Below are 19256 nucleotides of genomic sequence, written 5' to 3'. Positions count from 1 at the left end.
CCAATTCCGAGGTTTCTGCTATCTAGCCGAAACTTTGGCATAGCGCTACACCAAACGCTTTGTGCATTTCTATTATTTGTCACGTCGGGGTGGGGATCATCTGAGTATATTTTGGCAAGTGTAAACAGCCGTAGCTTAGTTTCTCGGAATTTATGTGCATAAAGCGACTGCTTACCTTTATGACGTGAGAAGTGAGTGTTTGAAGGTCCTTTCCAACTGTCAATTTTAAAACAGAACTCATTCCTGCTTCGAGCAAAATGTCGCTCCATTTCTTGTGAAGCTGCCTTCCTTCGGTAATTGGCCATTTTCCGAGACCATAGGATTTCAGAATAACAAGGACAGGTTCCAGTGTATTGTCGCGATTAAGAGCATCTAAGAGCCATAAAAAACAAAGAAAATAGGTTTGCATGACTTTTCACAAGCTCATGTAACCTGACATAATTCTGCAGAACGAGAAAAAGCGCAGTAAATTAGCTAAAACAGTGGATGTTTTTTGTTACAATATTAGGAGGGGCTGCTTTTACAGCGAACGATTTTACAACCCCAGTTTCTTTTTGTAGACGAAACATAAAACCATCCCTGGTGGCCGGATTTCTGGGCATTAGAATTGCGTGCTTTAGGCACGAAAAATTGGCCGACAAAACAAGGTTTTAGGCCTCCAACGCCGTAAAGATAGGCACCTTAAGGGCCGTATGCTGAGTGCCTCCTCCACTCCATTTGCTCCCTCCACTCGGCTGAGGAGAGGATTCATGCACTGCTTATTCATGGGGAAATCGATTTCAAGGCTGTCCACCACTGAAGGCTCGAAGGGAGGAAGGACTCAGAAGTAAATGTTTGCATAAATGCAAATAATTTTCACGAGCGACGTACGCGAACTGTATATACGACCGGAAACTCAACGATGTTATTGCTTTTGATGGTTCAAATGCGTTGAAAGTACCCGTTCCATTGTCCAATAAAACTGCCTGGGACATATTAGCTCAATTCAAGAATGCAAGAAACACGCTGGTCATGTTCATTTTCAATGGCCGCTTTCCCTTCCTCGAGCATCGCATATAGTGAAACCGGCACGAAAAAAATACTTGAGTGCTCGAAATTCTTATTTAGATATGTGCCACCTGATGTATGCCTGGACCAACCTAATAACGACACAAAACAGACATAAATATAAGCGCAACAGAGACGACAGTTTATCACGCATTTAGCAAGCTCTCTAATGAAGAGTCATTGGTGCAGATATACCAGTTTTGTCATGTGCAATGGTATCCGTATCATTCAAACTAGACATCGGCCCACTGCTAAATAGACTTTGAGACATTTGAGGGGCAGTTTCTAAAATTGTTCAGCATCCGAACAGATTTTTATAGATTTACGGCGTAAGAAAATGCTGCTGCGCCGTAACGTTTACCCGTTGGCTCTTCAATATTGGAATTATCTGCTAACAGAGGCGTCTTGGATGCTGAATCGTTGCGTTAAAAAACGTTTGATCGGAGTATGCTTCTGGAAACGAGTATGCGGCTGCACATGTTTGAAAACAACTGTTTGTAGGGCACGGGTAACGTAGTTTAATAATCACTGTGACAACTGTGGAAAGAGTTGTAAGCTACCACCACCTCCAAATTTTTTATTCAAAATTGATGCGCTTGTCACTGAGATTGAACGTCTTATGCCAATGCCGCTATCGGTTTTTTTGCAGTAGTTGGTCACGCAAGTAGGACTAGGTAGAATCACATAGAGATCCGAATAGTTCATTCTAACTGCCAGGTAACATCAATAACGATCTCAGACCACACTCGAAAGCACAATTCGAGGCTCAATTGTGTTCGTGCAAGCAGAGATTTTTAAAATAGACATTTATAGGAATTTAAGTACAAATACCAAAATTTATGGGGACTGTAAAAACACAATAAAAGCCATTCCTAACCTCTAACTCATGCTCACATATCAAAGTGGGGAGATAGGAGCGCAAGGAACGAAATAGGCATCTGCTTAAATTCCAGTATCAAATGATAACTGCAATCTCTATTATTTGTTGGTGATGCAGAATAGCTCAGCCGCTGCTCGAGCTTACATCGTCGATTACGGTAGCTCAGCAACAATAAGGATTCCTGTTAGACTTCCTTATCGTTGGTAGAAGAAGAATGATGGGACAAGGATAAATACGTCTTGTCTGTGTGTCCCACCATCCGTCATCTGTGAACACTTAGCTCTATGAAACCTAAAGGTGTGGTAGCCCACAATTTACGGTATGAAAATGATTACAGCGTTACAGGAAAAATTGTGCTGGTAAAATTAGCAAAAAATGATTGCTGTGATACTTCATAGATTTGAACTTTAATTTAAACCAATTGAAACTAGTCGTGAGGTCTACATTTGGTTGGTTTACCAATTGGATCGGCATATTAACCGAGACACAGTGAAAGGCTATGTTCGGGTCAACGAAAATAGGGTGTTAGAACCCCTCCTTTTGGCCACGTGCTCAAAGCTCGTGAAGTGCTAACGTCGCATATTTTTGTGCGGTGGCACATATTACCATTCCCTAGGTTCCCTAACGTCTGAAGTCTGAGAACTGAACATTCAGTACCGCGCAGTACCGTCCGTATAAAACAGGCAATTACTCGGGCTAATTTTCGTTCAGTAAACCTGCGGTCGCCGTGAAGGTGAAAGAGCACTGAAGGTGGCATTCTCCAAACAAACGTGCCCAGTAGGGCGCCTTTTCCCCTTCACAACCATTGTCATTCTTCTTTTCCCATTGTGTCGTTTTCCTGTTCGTTCTTTACAATGACTGAGCGGTTTGGTCAATGCCCCTTCTTGGGCCTACATATATGCTAATAGCGTGAAACTTGCTTTGTTGCTTTTCTTATAATCCCGCTGAAACACGGGCCCTAGTCCTGCGATTCTGTAGTATCACTGTTATCGTATAATCGTTTCACGATGCGTTGTTTTTCTGTCTATTTTTCTTCGCTGCGATACTGCTACTCAAAAGCTTTTCCAGTCGCCCTTGTAGGCCTCAAATAGGCTATTTTGACAATATGGACATATATATACTTATCGTGGTCACACGCAGTCTGCAAGACAACAACTGGAGATTTCACTGACATACCCTAATTGCAATATCTGTATTTAAAGATTTATTCGGTGGCATGGTTCTTGCATACACGATGAATATCTTGGAGGTAGATAGGCAGGTAGGTGATGACAAATATACCTTGAAGCTTTGAGAGAACGAACGTGAGATATAGGAACTTGCCCGTGCATCGGCTTGCTTCTCTGTGAATGTAGATGAAAAGGAATTGTCTTCTGCTGGCAGTGCCATGTAACGGACTGCTCTACCTAATCCCAATTTATATGCTCACCCCTCATGTCTCCCTACATCCATAGTAAGCGCATTGGAGTTTTGCTGAATTAAATTTGTTTTTTCCGCTTCGCACTTCTGCCGCGCCATCTGTTTCGACGTTTTGCTCAAGGCTCAACCCCGAACAATTGTATTTTGGTGACAATATTATTTTCACAAGCTTCTTTTTTTTGCCAGGGCGAAAATTAAACTCACGACTGTTTTAAATTAAAGAACACCGCTGGTGTTGGTAGCTTTTGCTTCATATTAGCCCAATATTAGTTTTGGCTGAAGGGTATTCTGCCAAAGGTTGTAGTTTGGAAAGTTTATCTGAGTATATACTTGGTGTTCAACACTTCGTTTGTGTTTTGGCTGTCCGGCAGAATTGAAATGATCCCAGAAAGACGGAGAGAAAGACAGCGACAGACACAGAAGAAAAGTTTGGCTTTTAAGTAGTGGCTTTGTAACTTTTAAAACGCTGGTCTCTAGAAGAGTCGTCCTTTATAACAAGACAATATTAAGAGATGACAACACCTAGCAGTCCCACTCAAATTTTTAAGACATTTTTACTAGATCATTTGGCCATGTCCTGGAAGCAAAGTTTCAAACTGAGGTGTGCGTATTGATTGCAACTAGTGGAATCAATATTTTATTCGCTGAAAGTTTGTCATGAAAACGCTAATGAAGCTTGGATATTTTCCGGTAGTAGGTGCAAATATTTACCCACCGAGACAGGCGTGATAAGCAACCACAGCTTTGTCGCTCACGTTCTGGTGGGGTCCTTCAATGACAGGTGTTTTCAATAAAATATCTGCGAAAAGCATCACAGATTAGGTATTAGAAACACTAATACTGGTTACTGTCTGCAAGACAACCTGTTTAGGAAAAAGTGACAGTTACATTCGGTTTAGATTTGATTGACTGGGGTTTAAAGCACCGACGCAATGCAGCCAATGAGTCGCAACATAGTGAAGGGCTCCGAAATAATTTTGACCACCGGGAGATCTTTAACGTGCGCCGAAATCCCTTAACCCGGGCGTTTTTGCTGCTCGCCTCCATCAGAAAAGCGCCGCCGCAACCTGGAATCGAAGCCGCGAATTCGTGCTCCGCCGCACTATGCCTTAGCCCCTGAGCCACCACGGGTGGTACTTACGTTCTGTTTTGCGAATCAGTAAAGGTACATTCAAGCTATGTAACATTGTAATGCCGCTAACGTATCGATACCTAACAAAATCGACTACCGTGCCCTTGAAAAAAGCTGCGAACTCGGGCTCAACACTACAAATAACATTCTTTTATTACAATATGTAATACCCTCCCCAGAGGGACTTTACGGTTTTTTTGAAATAAAAAACTAAAATGTGGGCCTAAAATCTGATTTACACCATCTTATTTGGTCATGCGTATACTTCCAAAAGCATCGAACTCAGCTTCTATCACGTCAAACCCGGTTTACCTTCTCTGATATATCAGACAAGATAGACCGCGGTGAGCTTCTTTCGGAGCTTACTAGCCTCGCAATTAAGAGTCTACTGGCGCGAGTCGTCTAGCAGGGCGACGCCGAATCCGTCATACTGACTCAAAAACTGTGAAATGTGAATGAAATGTGAATTAACTATGAAGTGCGAAGTGCGAAATAAGAAATGAAATTGATCATATTCTATATATCCCCCTTCCAATCCCAACCCCAACCACCCCCTCTTGGCTATGGCCTTCTTTTTAAATAAAAGCTTCAACTAACTTAAGATGGTATGGCTTAAGGCATGAGAATTTTTCAGGACATGCGAAGAAGCTTGTGATTGCTCGCCAGACAATCAAAAGGAAACTCCTTTGCATTCTGAACCTCCTATGCTTTTTATGGCGCCCAGTTTTGGCCGCACTGAGCGGCCAGTAACATGTGAGATAAAGGCTTTTTTAGGAGAATCTTTGGTGTTTTTACAGGAGATTAGACGGACGTATCCATTCCGCCTCTATGTTTAGACCAATATATTATGTACCACTCTTTCTGCACAGGGGTAAACATCTCTGAAGTAAAATTGGAGACAAAGTGTTTCTTTCGAAAAAAACAATCACGAAGACGGATGGGGTAACAAGTGCGTGAAACAATTCGCTCAAAATTGAAATCTTTTATTGAATAATTAAGGAATTATGAAAATATTTTTTTATCTCGGAGCGTGCGTACTTCTAATAAAATTATTGTATATGTTTGATTGTCAGAATTAATTCCTTCAGGTAAAAATAAGATGCATGAACTAATTTTCCGATTCTCAAGCTTTAAGCGCCAAAGCTACTTCAGGACTATGAGGTGCTACCGCGGTGAAGTGGAAGGCTCCATATTAACTTTTACCACCTAGGATCTTTACCTTCAGCCGAAATCTCTCGATAAAGGGCCGTTTTCGTATTTCGCCTCTCTGTGAAGTGCCGCGAAAGCGGCCTGTATCCATCACGTATCCTTGGGCTCAACGATACGTCTTAGCCACTTAGCCACGGGGGCACATTTTGACCAATTTTTAAAAACTGGCAATATTTCGGACGTAGTTTTCTGCTTTTAAACAAAGTACGAACGTAAACATGTATTTATTGATCGATTATCTCTTTGCAACTTTTGTTCTTTTTTCTTGATGAAAAAGAATATTGCAACTTGAAAAATGCACTGCATTTTAGGTCAGTAACGCTTTGTACCCAATATATAAAACCTGCATAAACAGCTTTCTTTGATCTCTCATATTAATAAACAGGCATTAAAGTTGTTTGTAACGCATGACTGAAAAATATAATAATATTTTTGTAGTTTGCAGCTCCGAAGCCCAAAATATGACCTTGTACCTCTATTGCAAGTAGATTCTAGAGTGGTTTCCTGTAAACTTCTGCCCACCACTTAAGACGGGAAAAGTATAGTACAATTGTAACATCGTGAACGTTAAATTGAGGTGATCATGCATGAGGTGCCCTTGAGGTCACTATTGAAACTAAAAGGGAATGACGTAGACAGCAACTGCATGTGATTTCAAATCGCCCATTCCCAAATGAGCTCTTGTTTGCTTATTTTACTGGTCGCAGCTCTGGCAAGGCTCTGGCATTTTAACGACCGCTGAGGTTTAAATGAAGGGAGGAATAATTACATTCAATAACATAAAGAACACGGGAGAAGTTAAATAAAGTTGTTGATTTATGTGAGAAGGCCAATGATTTTTTTGTGTTCACGCTATTGGTATTTCATTTGCCGAATCGGTGACTCGCCTTTTTTTCGAAATCTGGTCACTGCAACCACAAGAAAACTTTGTTTGCAATCAAGATTTAGTACACCTCCCCTTTTGCCAATGATGTCTGTGCATAGATACGCCACTTCAAGGATATATATACTTAACGCACATAATGTCGTATCAAATAGGCGACTGCGCTTTTCATGCCAGTCTATGCGTGAACTGCATCTGTCATGTTCATGGGCCATTCCGGGGCTGACGTTGCAGGTTAGGTTCGTGGCTCATGTGCTGCACAAGACGTTTGCAATGTCTTCGTGGTCTTTTTTGGCGTGCGAACACCCGCAATTTTGTATTTAACTTGGATGGTAGCTTTATTGGTTGCATATCTGAAATATAAACACACCTTTATAACTATAAACACACCTGTTTAGCTAGCTACGACTGTAATGAGAGAACAGAAACGCATGGTAGATGAATTGTAAAAGCGCCAGTAGCAGCACAGCCAACGCTTTAGCTGAGGTCCATCCCTCTTCGTGGGTACGTGTCAATTATAACAACCGCATCACTGAGGAGCTGTAGAAAAGGACGTCATTACCACAGATCTAGCACAAGAAAGTGGATCGCTCAGCTTGGAATAGAATGTAATGCCCTCGAAGTGACACACTGTAAAAGTCTTCACTGTATCTCAGAATTTTATTCATCTGGTTTAAAGAATCGGCCTGGGATACCTGTTTCTAACTACACTTTTGTTGGGCCGTCAAACACAATCAAGAATCCCAGGCGTCTCTGAAGACCCACTGGCAATGATCGCGGAGGACGGGTGCGCAGCTTGTAAATTAAAAAAGTAAATCTGTCCTGCTATATTTCACTTTTCGTATGATCTGGGCCATTTCAGGTTTTATTTGTTTCCTTTCGTTGTGTCCTGACGTAAAAAACATCATTCCGGGCGAAAAAAATTTGGCAGAACAGCCGCCGTACTTTGACACTTGTAGCTTTCCGCTGGAGCAGATGAGCATATCTACCCGATGCACCAATGTGAAGTTCGCTTGTGTGAATCCTAAACCGTCGCATTCCAGGGCCTGGAGCTAACCTGAAGATTTTGGTTAATGGGAGTTCGCCTACAGAGGGCGTACGCAAAAAAAATGACTGCCATCCCGCCGTGCTAAGAGCATATATAGCAAAGTTGCTGCAAACCACAACAAATGGTAACGGAGGAGGCTATGCAATGTTTCTCGTCGTCTCGGCGGTCTTGTCGCTTTCCCCACGCTGGTGTCACGTGATCCTGCCTAACCATCGATGATGACGTGAAAACATTGCCAGGAAGACTAGGAGGGGGGTGCCATAGTTTACAAGTGCCATATCTTCCATAATGCTGTTTCGGGGCTTGTTGTGTGGTTTCCTTCAAGAAATTGTGATCTCTATGCTGCATTCCTGATTAGCCTGCCGCATGCGTTTGGTGTCTTAGAGGTCGGCACGTTGGTGCTTTTGCCCACGTAAATGAAACCTTGGTGGGTAGTGGTGTACAGCTTTGCTACAAAAGTCTCGTGTGTATTATGCTCAACGCGTTCTAGCGCAAACACTAGAAAACGGGTGTTCCAGTATATTCTTTTAGTACTTGTTTTCGACCGCGGATATAAAGTGTTCTAGCGCGAGGCGTTGGAAGACGAGTGTCCCAGTGGGTTGTTTTAGTTCTAGTTTTTGCTATGGAGAGGTTTTTTGCCCATGGAGATAGAAAGGCTTGGGGGGGGGGGAAGCGGGGGGGGGGGGGGGGGCGCCGGAGAGGTATACATCTTTGCTGCGAAACAGCGAGATGTCCTTAGGAGATGCATCCTGAGAATTGGAGGTCTTTACAGTTTAGAGGAGCCCTTCGCAAAGCGTTTGTACTGCATGGTAAATTCTGCGTACTTTTTTCCATGGTTAATTCCAATAAAACATGCAAACATGCCCGACTCCAATTCTCTCTTATGGTTTTCTGTATGTACGGCCCATTCCGCGCCCCACTTTAGCGTCAGCCGTTTGTTACAAACAACTACAGTATATTATCCAAATAGGACTACAAGACCATATTTTGTGATTTACAGCAACAAAACTACAAAAATACATTATGTTTTTAAGCTTTTGATTGAGACCTTGGCTTTGAATTATAAAAATTCGAACAAAATCGACGATGGCCTTCCTGATGGTGGATTTTAAAGTAGACCAAAGGGGCGGCTTACCTGCAATGCATTGCGTTTTTTTACTTGAAACGTTTTTTACAGAAATTAAATTAGAAAAAAAGGCAAATTAATAGAATATGTTGAATGGAAATATTGAACTTGTGGGCTTGTTTAAACGGAGAGAAACACTTGCCAAGGCTTCAGTAATTGTGAAACTGTGCCTACATTGTTATTTGTAGTAAAAGAATTCGTTCTGAAAATCAAAAGTGGATATGTCATTTGTAAGAACTGCGGTAAAAATTTCTAATTTTGTGCGACTGATCCAACGCCCCTGCGAACCGAGCTGGCGTTGTGTCTTTTCGTACAAATAATTTTTCTCTAGAAGCTCTCCCCATAAATGTTTCCCTGTGCGCCATGAGGTATGTATACAATGTTCGTGAAAAATAAAAATGTTTGCCGAATACGCCTGTTCAATCTCTTCTGAATGCACCTTGCTGTCATAGAGAAGCAGACGGCAAGCGGAGCTCTGAATCACAGCAAATCAACGATGAACTAAGTTTACACCAATACAATTGCTCGTTCTAACGGCCTTATTGTATATTGAAACCATTACAACAATGGTGTTATAGTTACTGCAGTACGATAATGAACACCGTCACTTCAAGCTCTATATTTTTACCAAATGCCAAATCTATACAGGTCTTGTCGACAGGGCTCAGACCCACACAGCTATCCTTCCGCGATTCAACAGTACCAACTAATCCTTCCGCGATTCCACAGTCCCTACTAATCCTGTGGACAGGTATAAGACGTTTTTTTTTGTGTCGCTCTATCTCTCTTGGGCATTATATGATTCGCCCTCATGGAATAATCCTGACGAGCGTCGCGCACTAAAAATGTCCTGGCTGAAACATAGCCGCATAAAAGTCACCAAATATTACTACGGGCGCATCAACTTCTGCTGAATCGAGCTGCTGTTTGGACATCGCTTTTTGAATTTTTTTTTGTTCGATTCCCGGCCGCGGCGGCCGCTTTTCTGATGGAGGCGAAAAGCAAAAACGCCCTTGTGTACGAGATTTCGGCGTACGATAAAGATCCCCAGGTGGTCAAAATTAATCCGGAGCCCTCCACTACGGCGCGCCTCATCGCCTGCGTTGCGTCGGCGCGTTAAACCCTACAATCAATCAATCAATCAATTTTGAATATTTTTGTTACTTATCGAATCATTTCTGTTTTTATGAGACACCCCTGTCATTGCCACGCCATTACCCCAATTCGCCAGGATCAGAGTGCTGCGTGGCTAATGCCGCAAGGTAAAAAATATACATGTGATGAGTCAAAGATATTTTACCAGAAAGACGTCCGCCAGGAACCCTCCTGGCGGCATCCATTCAATTTTGCAAGCTTTTCATGCTTCAGTTTTTTGTTCCGCGAACGAACACCTTCTACACTCCGATGGTATGGCCTACCTTTCAATGTGTGAAGAACTTCTTCGTTAAGCAACTGCATTGCGTCCAAAAACGATTTGTCTGGAGGTAGCGTGCGACTTTTCACCCATCCTCCGCAGGCGTAACCGTAGAAGTCGTCGCACGGCTGAACTGACGGATCGAGGGATGCACTGATAATTCCAGCTGGAATGAAAGAAAGGTTTGAGTGCGTATGTAATGGGGTATATATTTCCTAGCAATAATATTGTTGGTATTTGTACTGCCGTATATTTGTATTACCGAAATCGTGCACACGTTCGTGCGTAACGTAGCGAGAAGTTAAGCTCCTTATTGTGGTCGCTGAATTTTCCAAAGGCTGACGGATTGGTCACACGCGATACCTAATTTTTGGTATGAAGATCGCTGAAATAATATATGGTGATCTGTACTATGCCGTACAGTTTGGTATATGGTCTCGTGAACATCATCCTGATTACCAAAACGAACATTTTATTTTTAGCATTATGCTTGCTTTCGTTTTACTTTCTTAATAGTGGGGAACGTGGAGTGACACACGACTCTATTAACTGCCTGATATACTTTAATCGCGCTGTCAGGAAATAAAAAAATGCGTTAATATGCACTTGTTAAAATCTAACCAAGGTTTCTCGTGAACGGGTTACCTAACGCATTAAAAAACCAAAATGGTGAAGATTGTAAAAAAGCATTGGATTCGGCCAATATGCTGTTCAAAATAAGGAAAATCAATTGCGTTACGCAGCAGCAGTTACCTAAATAAGTGAATATAGCAACATAGAAATCCACCTTTCGGCTAAAACTAAACACTAGAGCACCGAACTTCTTTTGCGGTGTTAAAGATTTCGTGTTGCCAGACAGTGAAGTTACCTCACGCATACAGACGCCATTTTCAAGTTGCCTTGTTTCGTTTGCATGACTGCTACACCGCGCATACGCTTTAATGCTGTATGTTAGTTACCAGAAAAACGTTTATATTTATATATCCCTCTTTTAGGGATAAATACCAAATTCTCTATATATGAAGCGCCTAACTTGGTTACTATCATTACGAGAAACGAATAATGTCTTCTTGAGACGGCCTCCCTTGAATTGTCCTGTTTGTAGTAATTAAGAGAATATCACAAAAAAAGTCTGTGGAAGCGCTCCATTGAAGCCAAGTGCCACTATAAGGCATCGCAGAAGTAGTAATCTAACTCATATGAACTGCAGCGTCTAGCGCTCAAGAAGTGCCTTGCAACGTCATTTTATGGGAACGATGAGACAGCTGACGCACTTATTAGGGCCTTCTGACTGGTTGTTCTACTTTCTCATCCCATTGGCTATATCGAGGCACTTAGAGAATCTGAATATAGACGTTACCTCTTAGGTGGCACTCGGGAGTTGTGCATACGTCGTTGCCTGCTGAAGAGAAAACGAGTTTTATTAAAAATAGTCAAACATTTAGGCAATTTTTTTTCTTATAAATTGAGTAAAACTTCTAAGAATGCAATACAATATTGAATATTGAAATTTTGAAATAGGCGGAGTGTTTGGTATCCTAAAAAAGTTATAAAGAAGAAAAGCACATTAGGGGACGTGCCCATCACATTTTCATTAGATATGGTGAGGAGTTTTCCGTCGTCGTGATGATTGTCACTTGCAGGTTTACATTATTTAGTGAATGGAAGTTAGGTTCTCGATTTCGATTCATGTAGGTTTTGTTGGAAAGATTATTGTTGAATATAATCCCACTTTCGGCATCATTCACAGTTGATTAGAATCGGTGACTATACTTCAGTAATAAAAATCGTTAACTCGGGTGCGCAACAAGGTGGAATTTTGGGTACATTTTTTGCACATAATGAGATTGTTACTATAGACAGAACTGTACACCCAAAAAATTGATGAAGCAAGTTTATTTTTCTGATAGGTATGGTACTCGATACTATATGATACTTCCTGGCATTAGCGACTTGCAATCAAACAATATTTTAGAGATCAATACTGGCAAAATAAAAGCATTTCTTTTCCTCCTCGCGCCGTACATTCTGCGACGTTGTTCCCAGTAGCAGTAGCACAGTTATTAGAGGTAAGAGCACAGTTGGCAGACTGTAATAAATAGGAATTTTCCCGAAATGGTTACGCGGGTCAAACAACTGATGTGCATTTTCGAAAAACCATGTCAAAAACAGTGCTGATCCCTGAGCTCTGGTGGACGTAGTTGATGGGCGCAGCAAAGTGTGAAGGGTGAAGACTTCTAATGAGGCTTTATTTTTGCCTCGTGGACTGAAGGTCGCCCATTGTGAAGACTACGTTGCCGTCACAATTCAGTCGGTCAGTATGACGGCGGACTTGACCACTGAAGCCCGGACTGTTCCTATAAACTCAATCGCATGATAAACGTCTTGCTTCCTTCTCGTGAGGAGCAGGTGCTACCTTACGCGCTTCTACGACATGCCGCGGTAGTTGACTTCGCCCGAGCTGACCACTTTACTTCAATGCCCCCGCAATGCGTTAAGTATAGAATTATTAACCAGAATACGTCGCCGGTTCGAGCGCAGCCGTACCGTGTGTCGCCTTCTGAGCGCAAGATAATAACTAGGGAAATACAGGAGATGGTGAAAAAGGGCGTCATCCAAGGGGACCAAGTACATGGCCAGCACCTATGACACTCGTGAGAAAAAATAACTTCTCTTGATGCTTTTGTGTAAACCTCCCGCCGTGGCGGCTCAGTGGCTAAGGCGTAGTCCTACTGAGAACGAAGACAGGAGTTTGATTCCCGGCGGCTGCTGTCACTTTTCTGATGGAAGCCCGTGTGTAGGAGACTTCGGCGCACGTTAAAGATTCCCAGGTCGTCAAATTAATCCGTAGCCGTGCACTACGTCACACCTCATCACCTGCGTTGTGTTCGTGCATTAAACACTACAATCAATCAAGGTTTTGTGTGGACTACCGTATGCCCAACACAGCAACAGAGATAGATGTGTGACTGCTTGCACGTATAGGCGACGTCGTGGACTGCTTGCATTCCACAGCATACTTTTCCTCAGTTGACCTCCGGTCCGGATATTGTCAGATGACAGTGCACCCTTCAGACAAATAAAGGATAGCGTTCGTTACACCGAACGCGATCTTCGGATTCAACGTTGTGCCTTTCAGCTTGTGCACTGCGGCCACCTGTTTGAACTTTTCATGGGCACCATTCTGCGTGGCTTGAAATATAAAGCATGAATGTGCTATTTGGACAGCGTGATCATTTGCGGACGGACATTTGAAGGTCACAATAGAAGGTTGTCGACCGTTCTGCACCGCATCGAGAGAGCGAGCTTGGTGCTCAAATCAAAGGAATGCCAATTTGGAGATCGTAGAGCACTCGTGTTCGGATTCCTCGTCGACAAGGAACGCGTAAAACCTGATCACAAGAAATTCTCTGCCGTGCGTGATTTCTCTGCACCACAATTCCTGAAAGAGCTAAGTAATTTCCTGGGCTTGAACTCCTATTTCCAGTGATTTATTAGAGACTTTACGCAGCTCTCGAAGCATTTGATATCCTTGGCAAGAACACCCATTTTGCGTGGTCATCGAACTGCGAGTCTTCTGTCCAGCCACTGAAAATTTTATCTTTGACCTCATTTTGCTCCACTTTGATCACATTGCAGCCATTGAGCTCCACACAGAAGCGATTGGCGTGGGGGTTGGAGCTGTCTTTGTCCAGCAACATAATGGAACACAGCCCGTTGTTGCTTACGCCAGCCACACCGTGACCAAAGCCAAACGCAATTATACAATAAGTGAGCTGGAGTGCCGGGCCACTGCGTTCGCGGTTCAGATGTTCCGCTGAAACGCCACTAACCTTGGGCACTGACAATCACTCTCTGTGCTGGCTTGTCGACCTGCGCGACCCTTCCGGTCATTTTGCTCGATGGGCCTTACTCTTGCAAGGATATGACTTCCCTGTCTCGTAGAATAGTGGCCCCGCTGTACTGATGCGGACGGTCTGACTCGGTGGCCTCTTCCGGTGACTTCCAACGTCGATCGCAACAGTGACAATTCTCTGGATTGTGTATCATCCGACTTCCCAGATGTGTTTAAATCCAGCAGTGACCAAATTCTTTGCGGCCGCATAGGCAACGTCTTCAATGTCTTTTGTCGTACCTAATCGTGCTCTGTTCAATACAAACTACTCCGTGGATGATGCACGTGTACTTCTTGCTGTACCGCAGCGCTCCAACATTTCAATCTACCTGCAATGCACGACGATGTCATTTCAGATCACCTTGTCCTCTCTCGCACGTCCCATAACCTTTGGCAACGTGTTTACTGGCCTCATATTCATGAGTGAAGCATAAGCGCAAACTGGAACAGGAACGAGAAAGGGAAACAACACAAGCGCTTACTATCAACTGAAAAATTTGTTAAAATCGATAGCTCATTTATACCATGCCAAGACCCAAGAATCAGGCACTTGTGACCGTCGCACATGCGTACGGCCGTACGTGAGGACAACCGCCCCTTCCCTTCTTCTCTCTTTTTTCTGTCTTTCTTCTTCTAACCCCTTTCCGTAAGAAGTAACACTTCTTTATCTAGAATTCTCGGTGACGGGTGACTTATACAATTCGAGCCCCTAATCCGTATATGGAAGGCTTCAGCAATTTTCCTGGTAGCACGGTCTCTCTGTTTATAAAGGACTTGCGTCTCTGTGAAGCAGGGCTTACAGCCCCATTCCGAACAGTGAAGAGCCAGGTGTGTGTAGGTCCTTCCTTTAAAGGAAGAACGATGCTTCCTTAAAAGTACATTGAGACAGCGGCCGGTCTGGCAGACATACACCCGGCCACAGGACATAGGAATACAGTACACATCATAGGTCATACACCGAACTAACTGGCGTGTGTGTTAACCGAACAACCACGTGTGGAAACACTGCCTCGGGAATCAAGCCTGTTGCGCACTATACTGCATAATTTTCCTAGCTTATTCTTGCAGTATGGTGAGCAACAGGCTTGATTCCCGGGGCAGTGTTTCCACTCGTCGGTGCCGTGTGACCTCTAAAGAATGATGCGAGAGCTGGTTGTGCCCATTGTCCTTGCTCAAAAGAATCGTTGGATTTCTCTGGTAAACGAGGGTTTTGTAATGTCTTTGGCACTGACGAACTCGGAGAAGTTAATAATCCCTTTCACAGTGTCTTCAGGTGGTGCTGCATACGCAGACCTTTCGTGGGTCTTCTCTACGAGTCGAGGTTCTTCCACGGCATTGTGGTCCTCTGAGGGCTGGCGACGATTATGTTTTTAGTGGCGTTGCTGCAAAGAAGATCTTTGGCTCATTCCTTGTAGTTGAGACTGGTGGTGCTGAGTAGAGGACTGCACTTGCCCGGGGTAACCCGAAAGCCCGTCCCCGGCTCGCGGTCCGGGCTGGGCTCGGACTGGGTGGCCTAAAGTGTTTTCTGGCGGGCCCTGCCCGGGCCTGGGCTCAAAACCGCGGATCAGGCGGGGATTAGAACTTGGAGTCTTCGTCCTGGCCTTAAATTTCCGACATGAATTGTAGAAAAGAGCATAAAAAAGAATTTATTTCCACGTGATTGTTAATGTTTGTTGTAGGCGTCGTTTTAACGATGTTTCTTGACCAGGTGTGACAGTCATTGTGGGCTTATTGTGTGGCATTAATATTTTAATTTTGGCTATAAAATAGCAAAAATACGATTGCAACGAAAAACACAGCGTGGAACGGAATAATTCAAATAAACTGGCGCTGAGCAGTTATGTATATTTAAACCGGTGTTCTCATGTCCCAAACATGGAAATGCAGCTGCCGTGGACGGAAACTGACATTGCGTGCTACGGAAACAGCAGCGCCGAGAACCACTGCAGGCAGAAAATTTCAAAGCTCCTCAAGTACTCGTTCATTTAAACGCTCCATTACATATTTCAGCATGCCAACTTGTGCCCCCAAAAAATCACGTGATCTCTCTAAGACTCTGGTCAGCAATGGTGATGGTGGCTGTTACCTAAGAATACACGCGATCATTACGCCGATGTTAGAGGACTTGAAGGCGGCGGAAGGTAAAGTGCAAGCACTGCCTAACCTAAGATTTTCACGTACAAATTCATGAGTGCTGTATCCGCTAGATGCTCCGTCGGTTTGCTCGCTATAAAGGAAACTCAACCAAACATAAACAAATTTCTTCCAGCGTATAAGCCCGGTCCCTCCCTAAGCCTAAAAATAAATGTCTGGGCCCGGGATGGGCCCAGAGTTGAGAAGACGGGCACGGGCTGGGCTCGGGCGTGCCTCACTTACAAGCACGGGCCCGGGCCGCGCCTGGGCTAGGTGTTACGGGCCCTGGTCGGGCTCGGGCTGGGGCTTCATAAACCGGACTTGGGCCAACCCGAGACCCTAAAATTGGGACCGTACAGTGCTCTAGCCCTGAGCATTCTTTCGCGTGACCCCGCGCGGCTAACCTTGGTAACGTTTACTCCTGTTCGTGGTCGTAGCGCAACCTTGATGTGTGCCATCGGTTGGTGCGGCTGCCCTGTCATGAGGTTTTGCTTTCGCAGCTGCTGTTAATTAAGCATGTGAAATGCTATTAGTAGAAAAGGAGCACGCACCGCCTTGCTCTCGATGGAGCCCAAGGGTTGCGCATTGTTTTTGAGGGCTAGGGCAAAACGTGGCGATCACTCGTGGTCGAGCCGGATTCCTCCATGATTTCTTCATGCGAAATGGGATCATCTTCACCTTTGACGCCCTCTATATTATGGCTCCGATCTTCGGGGAAAGGAATCGGCGAATCGGCAGTGGTTAACACAAAGGTGTGTCCACACAAAGGGGTCCTGAGTAGCAGAGATGTAGAGGCACACGTTGAGAAGATCACCGAGCTGAAAGTAGAAATTACGCCATAAACGGTTGAAAAAGACGAAGCCCGTGTGGAGAGCCCCCACATAGCTCAGCACCCTAGTGGCGAAAAACGGTCCGGAGAGCCTTAATATTTTACGAGCAAATGTTCAACGGTGTTTAAAAATGGGTTGTGGTGAGTGTGCAGAATTTGAATGTAAACTTAAAACGTTTCCAGAGGGCACTGTTTGTTCTCCCTCCCTCCCTCACTCCCTCCCATTTTCTTTCTCTCTCCCTCTCCCTCTCTCCCCTCTCTCATTCTATCTCTCTTTGTCATACAGTCAATTTGTGGCGGCATGTCCTAGTAAGAAATATACGCGTCTATATTTAGGCTGTCGAAGAAACAATCTCTGAAGCGACACTTAGCATTTGGTATCACTTTATCACAACTAATCGATCGCCCCTAACATTTTTCAGGATCCTAAGTTGGTGACGAAAACAATTGTCTTCTGCCTAATGAATGACTGCAATATGGGTGTGCTTTCCTGTTTCCCCTTTCTCATTTTTAGCGAATCGACAGCAAGTTTTGGGGCGCCAAATCATCGATGAGCAGAAACACCGGCAAAAGTAAAGTACGACAGGTGCCCTCTTCCTTCAAAAATCTCTGTTAGAATTCAATGTTACTTTACGCTTGTTGGACCGGGACATCAGAAAAGGCGTGATGCTAAAATCACGATATAATACGTATATTTAAATGATTTTGAAACGAATTTTAAATAAATATGAAGCAAAGACGTAATCTGTTTGCGCTTCCCTGAGTTATATTAAAACATCTAAAACAGCACACAAACTGTTCGACACACATCTGAGCATTTTAACGAGCAAGTTGTATTTATTTTATTGTTTACATCAACATACTAAACACAATGGGACGCCAGAGGCGATTCCGACGGGGCAGCAGCTGCAGCGGCATTCGGCGCAGTTTTTTGTCGCTGGCGGCGCGAAACTTGGCTGAGCGGCAGCTGCGTTGCCGGCATATCTCCGCCGCGCCGATCACCCCTTTCGAGTTGTTCCAATGGCGATTAATGCAACATTTTTTTTCGGGGCCCCTACACCACTATTGGGAGGTGTTTGTGTTTGGTGGGGTTGTCTGAACTACGTGTGCCCGTGGTTGATGCTATTGAGGTAACCACGTGAAGGGGTTAGTGGCCAAACAAAAAAGTGGCCGCGTATCTTCTCCTTTCGTTGCAAATTTCGAAGAAACACGATAGTACTGTGGTGCCGGTGCCGAGTAAATGCCTCCCTTTTCTTTACCGCTCACCTCTTATGCGGTTCCTGTCCCGTCTCGCTCCTCTCAAGATAAATACGCTAGAGGTTTGCTCAAGTCAATTTAAATTTACAGCGCTCCATTCTTCCACGCCGGGTGCCTAGATGCCAGCGCTGCCATACGGTGAAGACGTGCGTCGATCGAGGCACCCTACTACAACATTCGTAGAGCCACGTTGTCCTACTTCACGCGCGTTCCAAGCGGAACGTGGAAACGAGCTTGCGCAATATTTTATTACAGTTGCCATTTGATTTCTTAAAATGCCGCCAGGAGGAATATTGGCGCGGGGGACAGCAGGCGATACAAAAAATTTATTTTAAGCAGTGGACGTATTTTATTTGCTATCGCAAAAATCAAGCATATAGAATTTTTAATAAAGAAATACTGCAAATATTACTGATGCATTCATTTTATATATCATTTTTCCGTAATTTTTTTTAACAATGTTGACAAGTATGAACATTTACACCGAAGTACGATGTTTAGATTTGGCTGTGGGTATATAAACCTGTTGTGAAAATTCTGTTTCAATTTGGCCGAGTGGCTGAATCGAGGCACAGACAAACAGACAGATATATAGCAGACCAAAATGTCTGCGTTTAGGTATCGTATTTATAACAAAATTGACCACCAACCCTTCACAACATCCAGGAACTGGAATGCGCTTAGGAGGGCGCATAGCTTTCACTGTGTTAAGCGCCGAATGATTCCGGAGAAAGTAGACGGGAAAAAGTAAATGTGGGCTTTAGACAGGCCCATTTCGGCGGCCGATTGGTTTTCTTATCTCATTTTCGTTGCCCTGGCTATAAATGCTCGCGTTCTGCCGAGAGTAACAGTCCCGTTGGAATGTCGCTATGCCGGAGTGTTTTTTTTTCTCGTATGGGATCCTGACTAGCAATAACGGCCCTCGTAGCTGATACTTTAAGTTGATTTGATTGATTGTAGGGTTTAACGCGCCAACGCAACGCA

General features: G+C 43.9%; 1 protein-coding gene across 1 annotated transcript in view; it reads right to left on the bottom strand.

The window, feature by feature from the left end:
* LOC144153347 (neprilysin-1-like) overlaps positions 1-19256 on the bottom strand; it is a 92108-nt gene that overhangs the window by 57929 nt on the left and 14923 nt on the right. Inside the window, exons 3-6 of the mRNA XM_077684998.1 lie at positions 11519-11560; positions 10163-10324; positions 4062-4145; positions 176-372 (exon numbers count right to left, since the gene is read on the bottom strand). Of these exons, the coding sequence (XP_077541124.1) occupies positions 176-372; positions 4062-4145; positions 10163-10324; positions 11519-11560 (485 nt within the window). The remainder of the gene's footprint in view (positions 1-175; positions 373-4061; positions 4146-10162; positions 10325-11518; positions 11561-19256) is intronic.

The sequence above is a fragment of the Haemaphysalis longicornis genome, unplaced genomic scaffold (assembly GCF_048455015.1).
Source record: "Haemaphysalis longicornis isolate Haplotype H1 unplaced genomic scaffold, Haemaphysalis longicornis Haplotype H1 scaffold_9, whole genome shotgun sequence".
Taxonomy (NCBI): domain Eukaryota; kingdom Metazoa; phylum Arthropoda; class Arachnida; order Ixodida; family Ixodidae; genus Haemaphysalis; species Haemaphysalis longicornis.
This window is presented reverse-complemented; position numbering and strand designations above follow the sequence as displayed.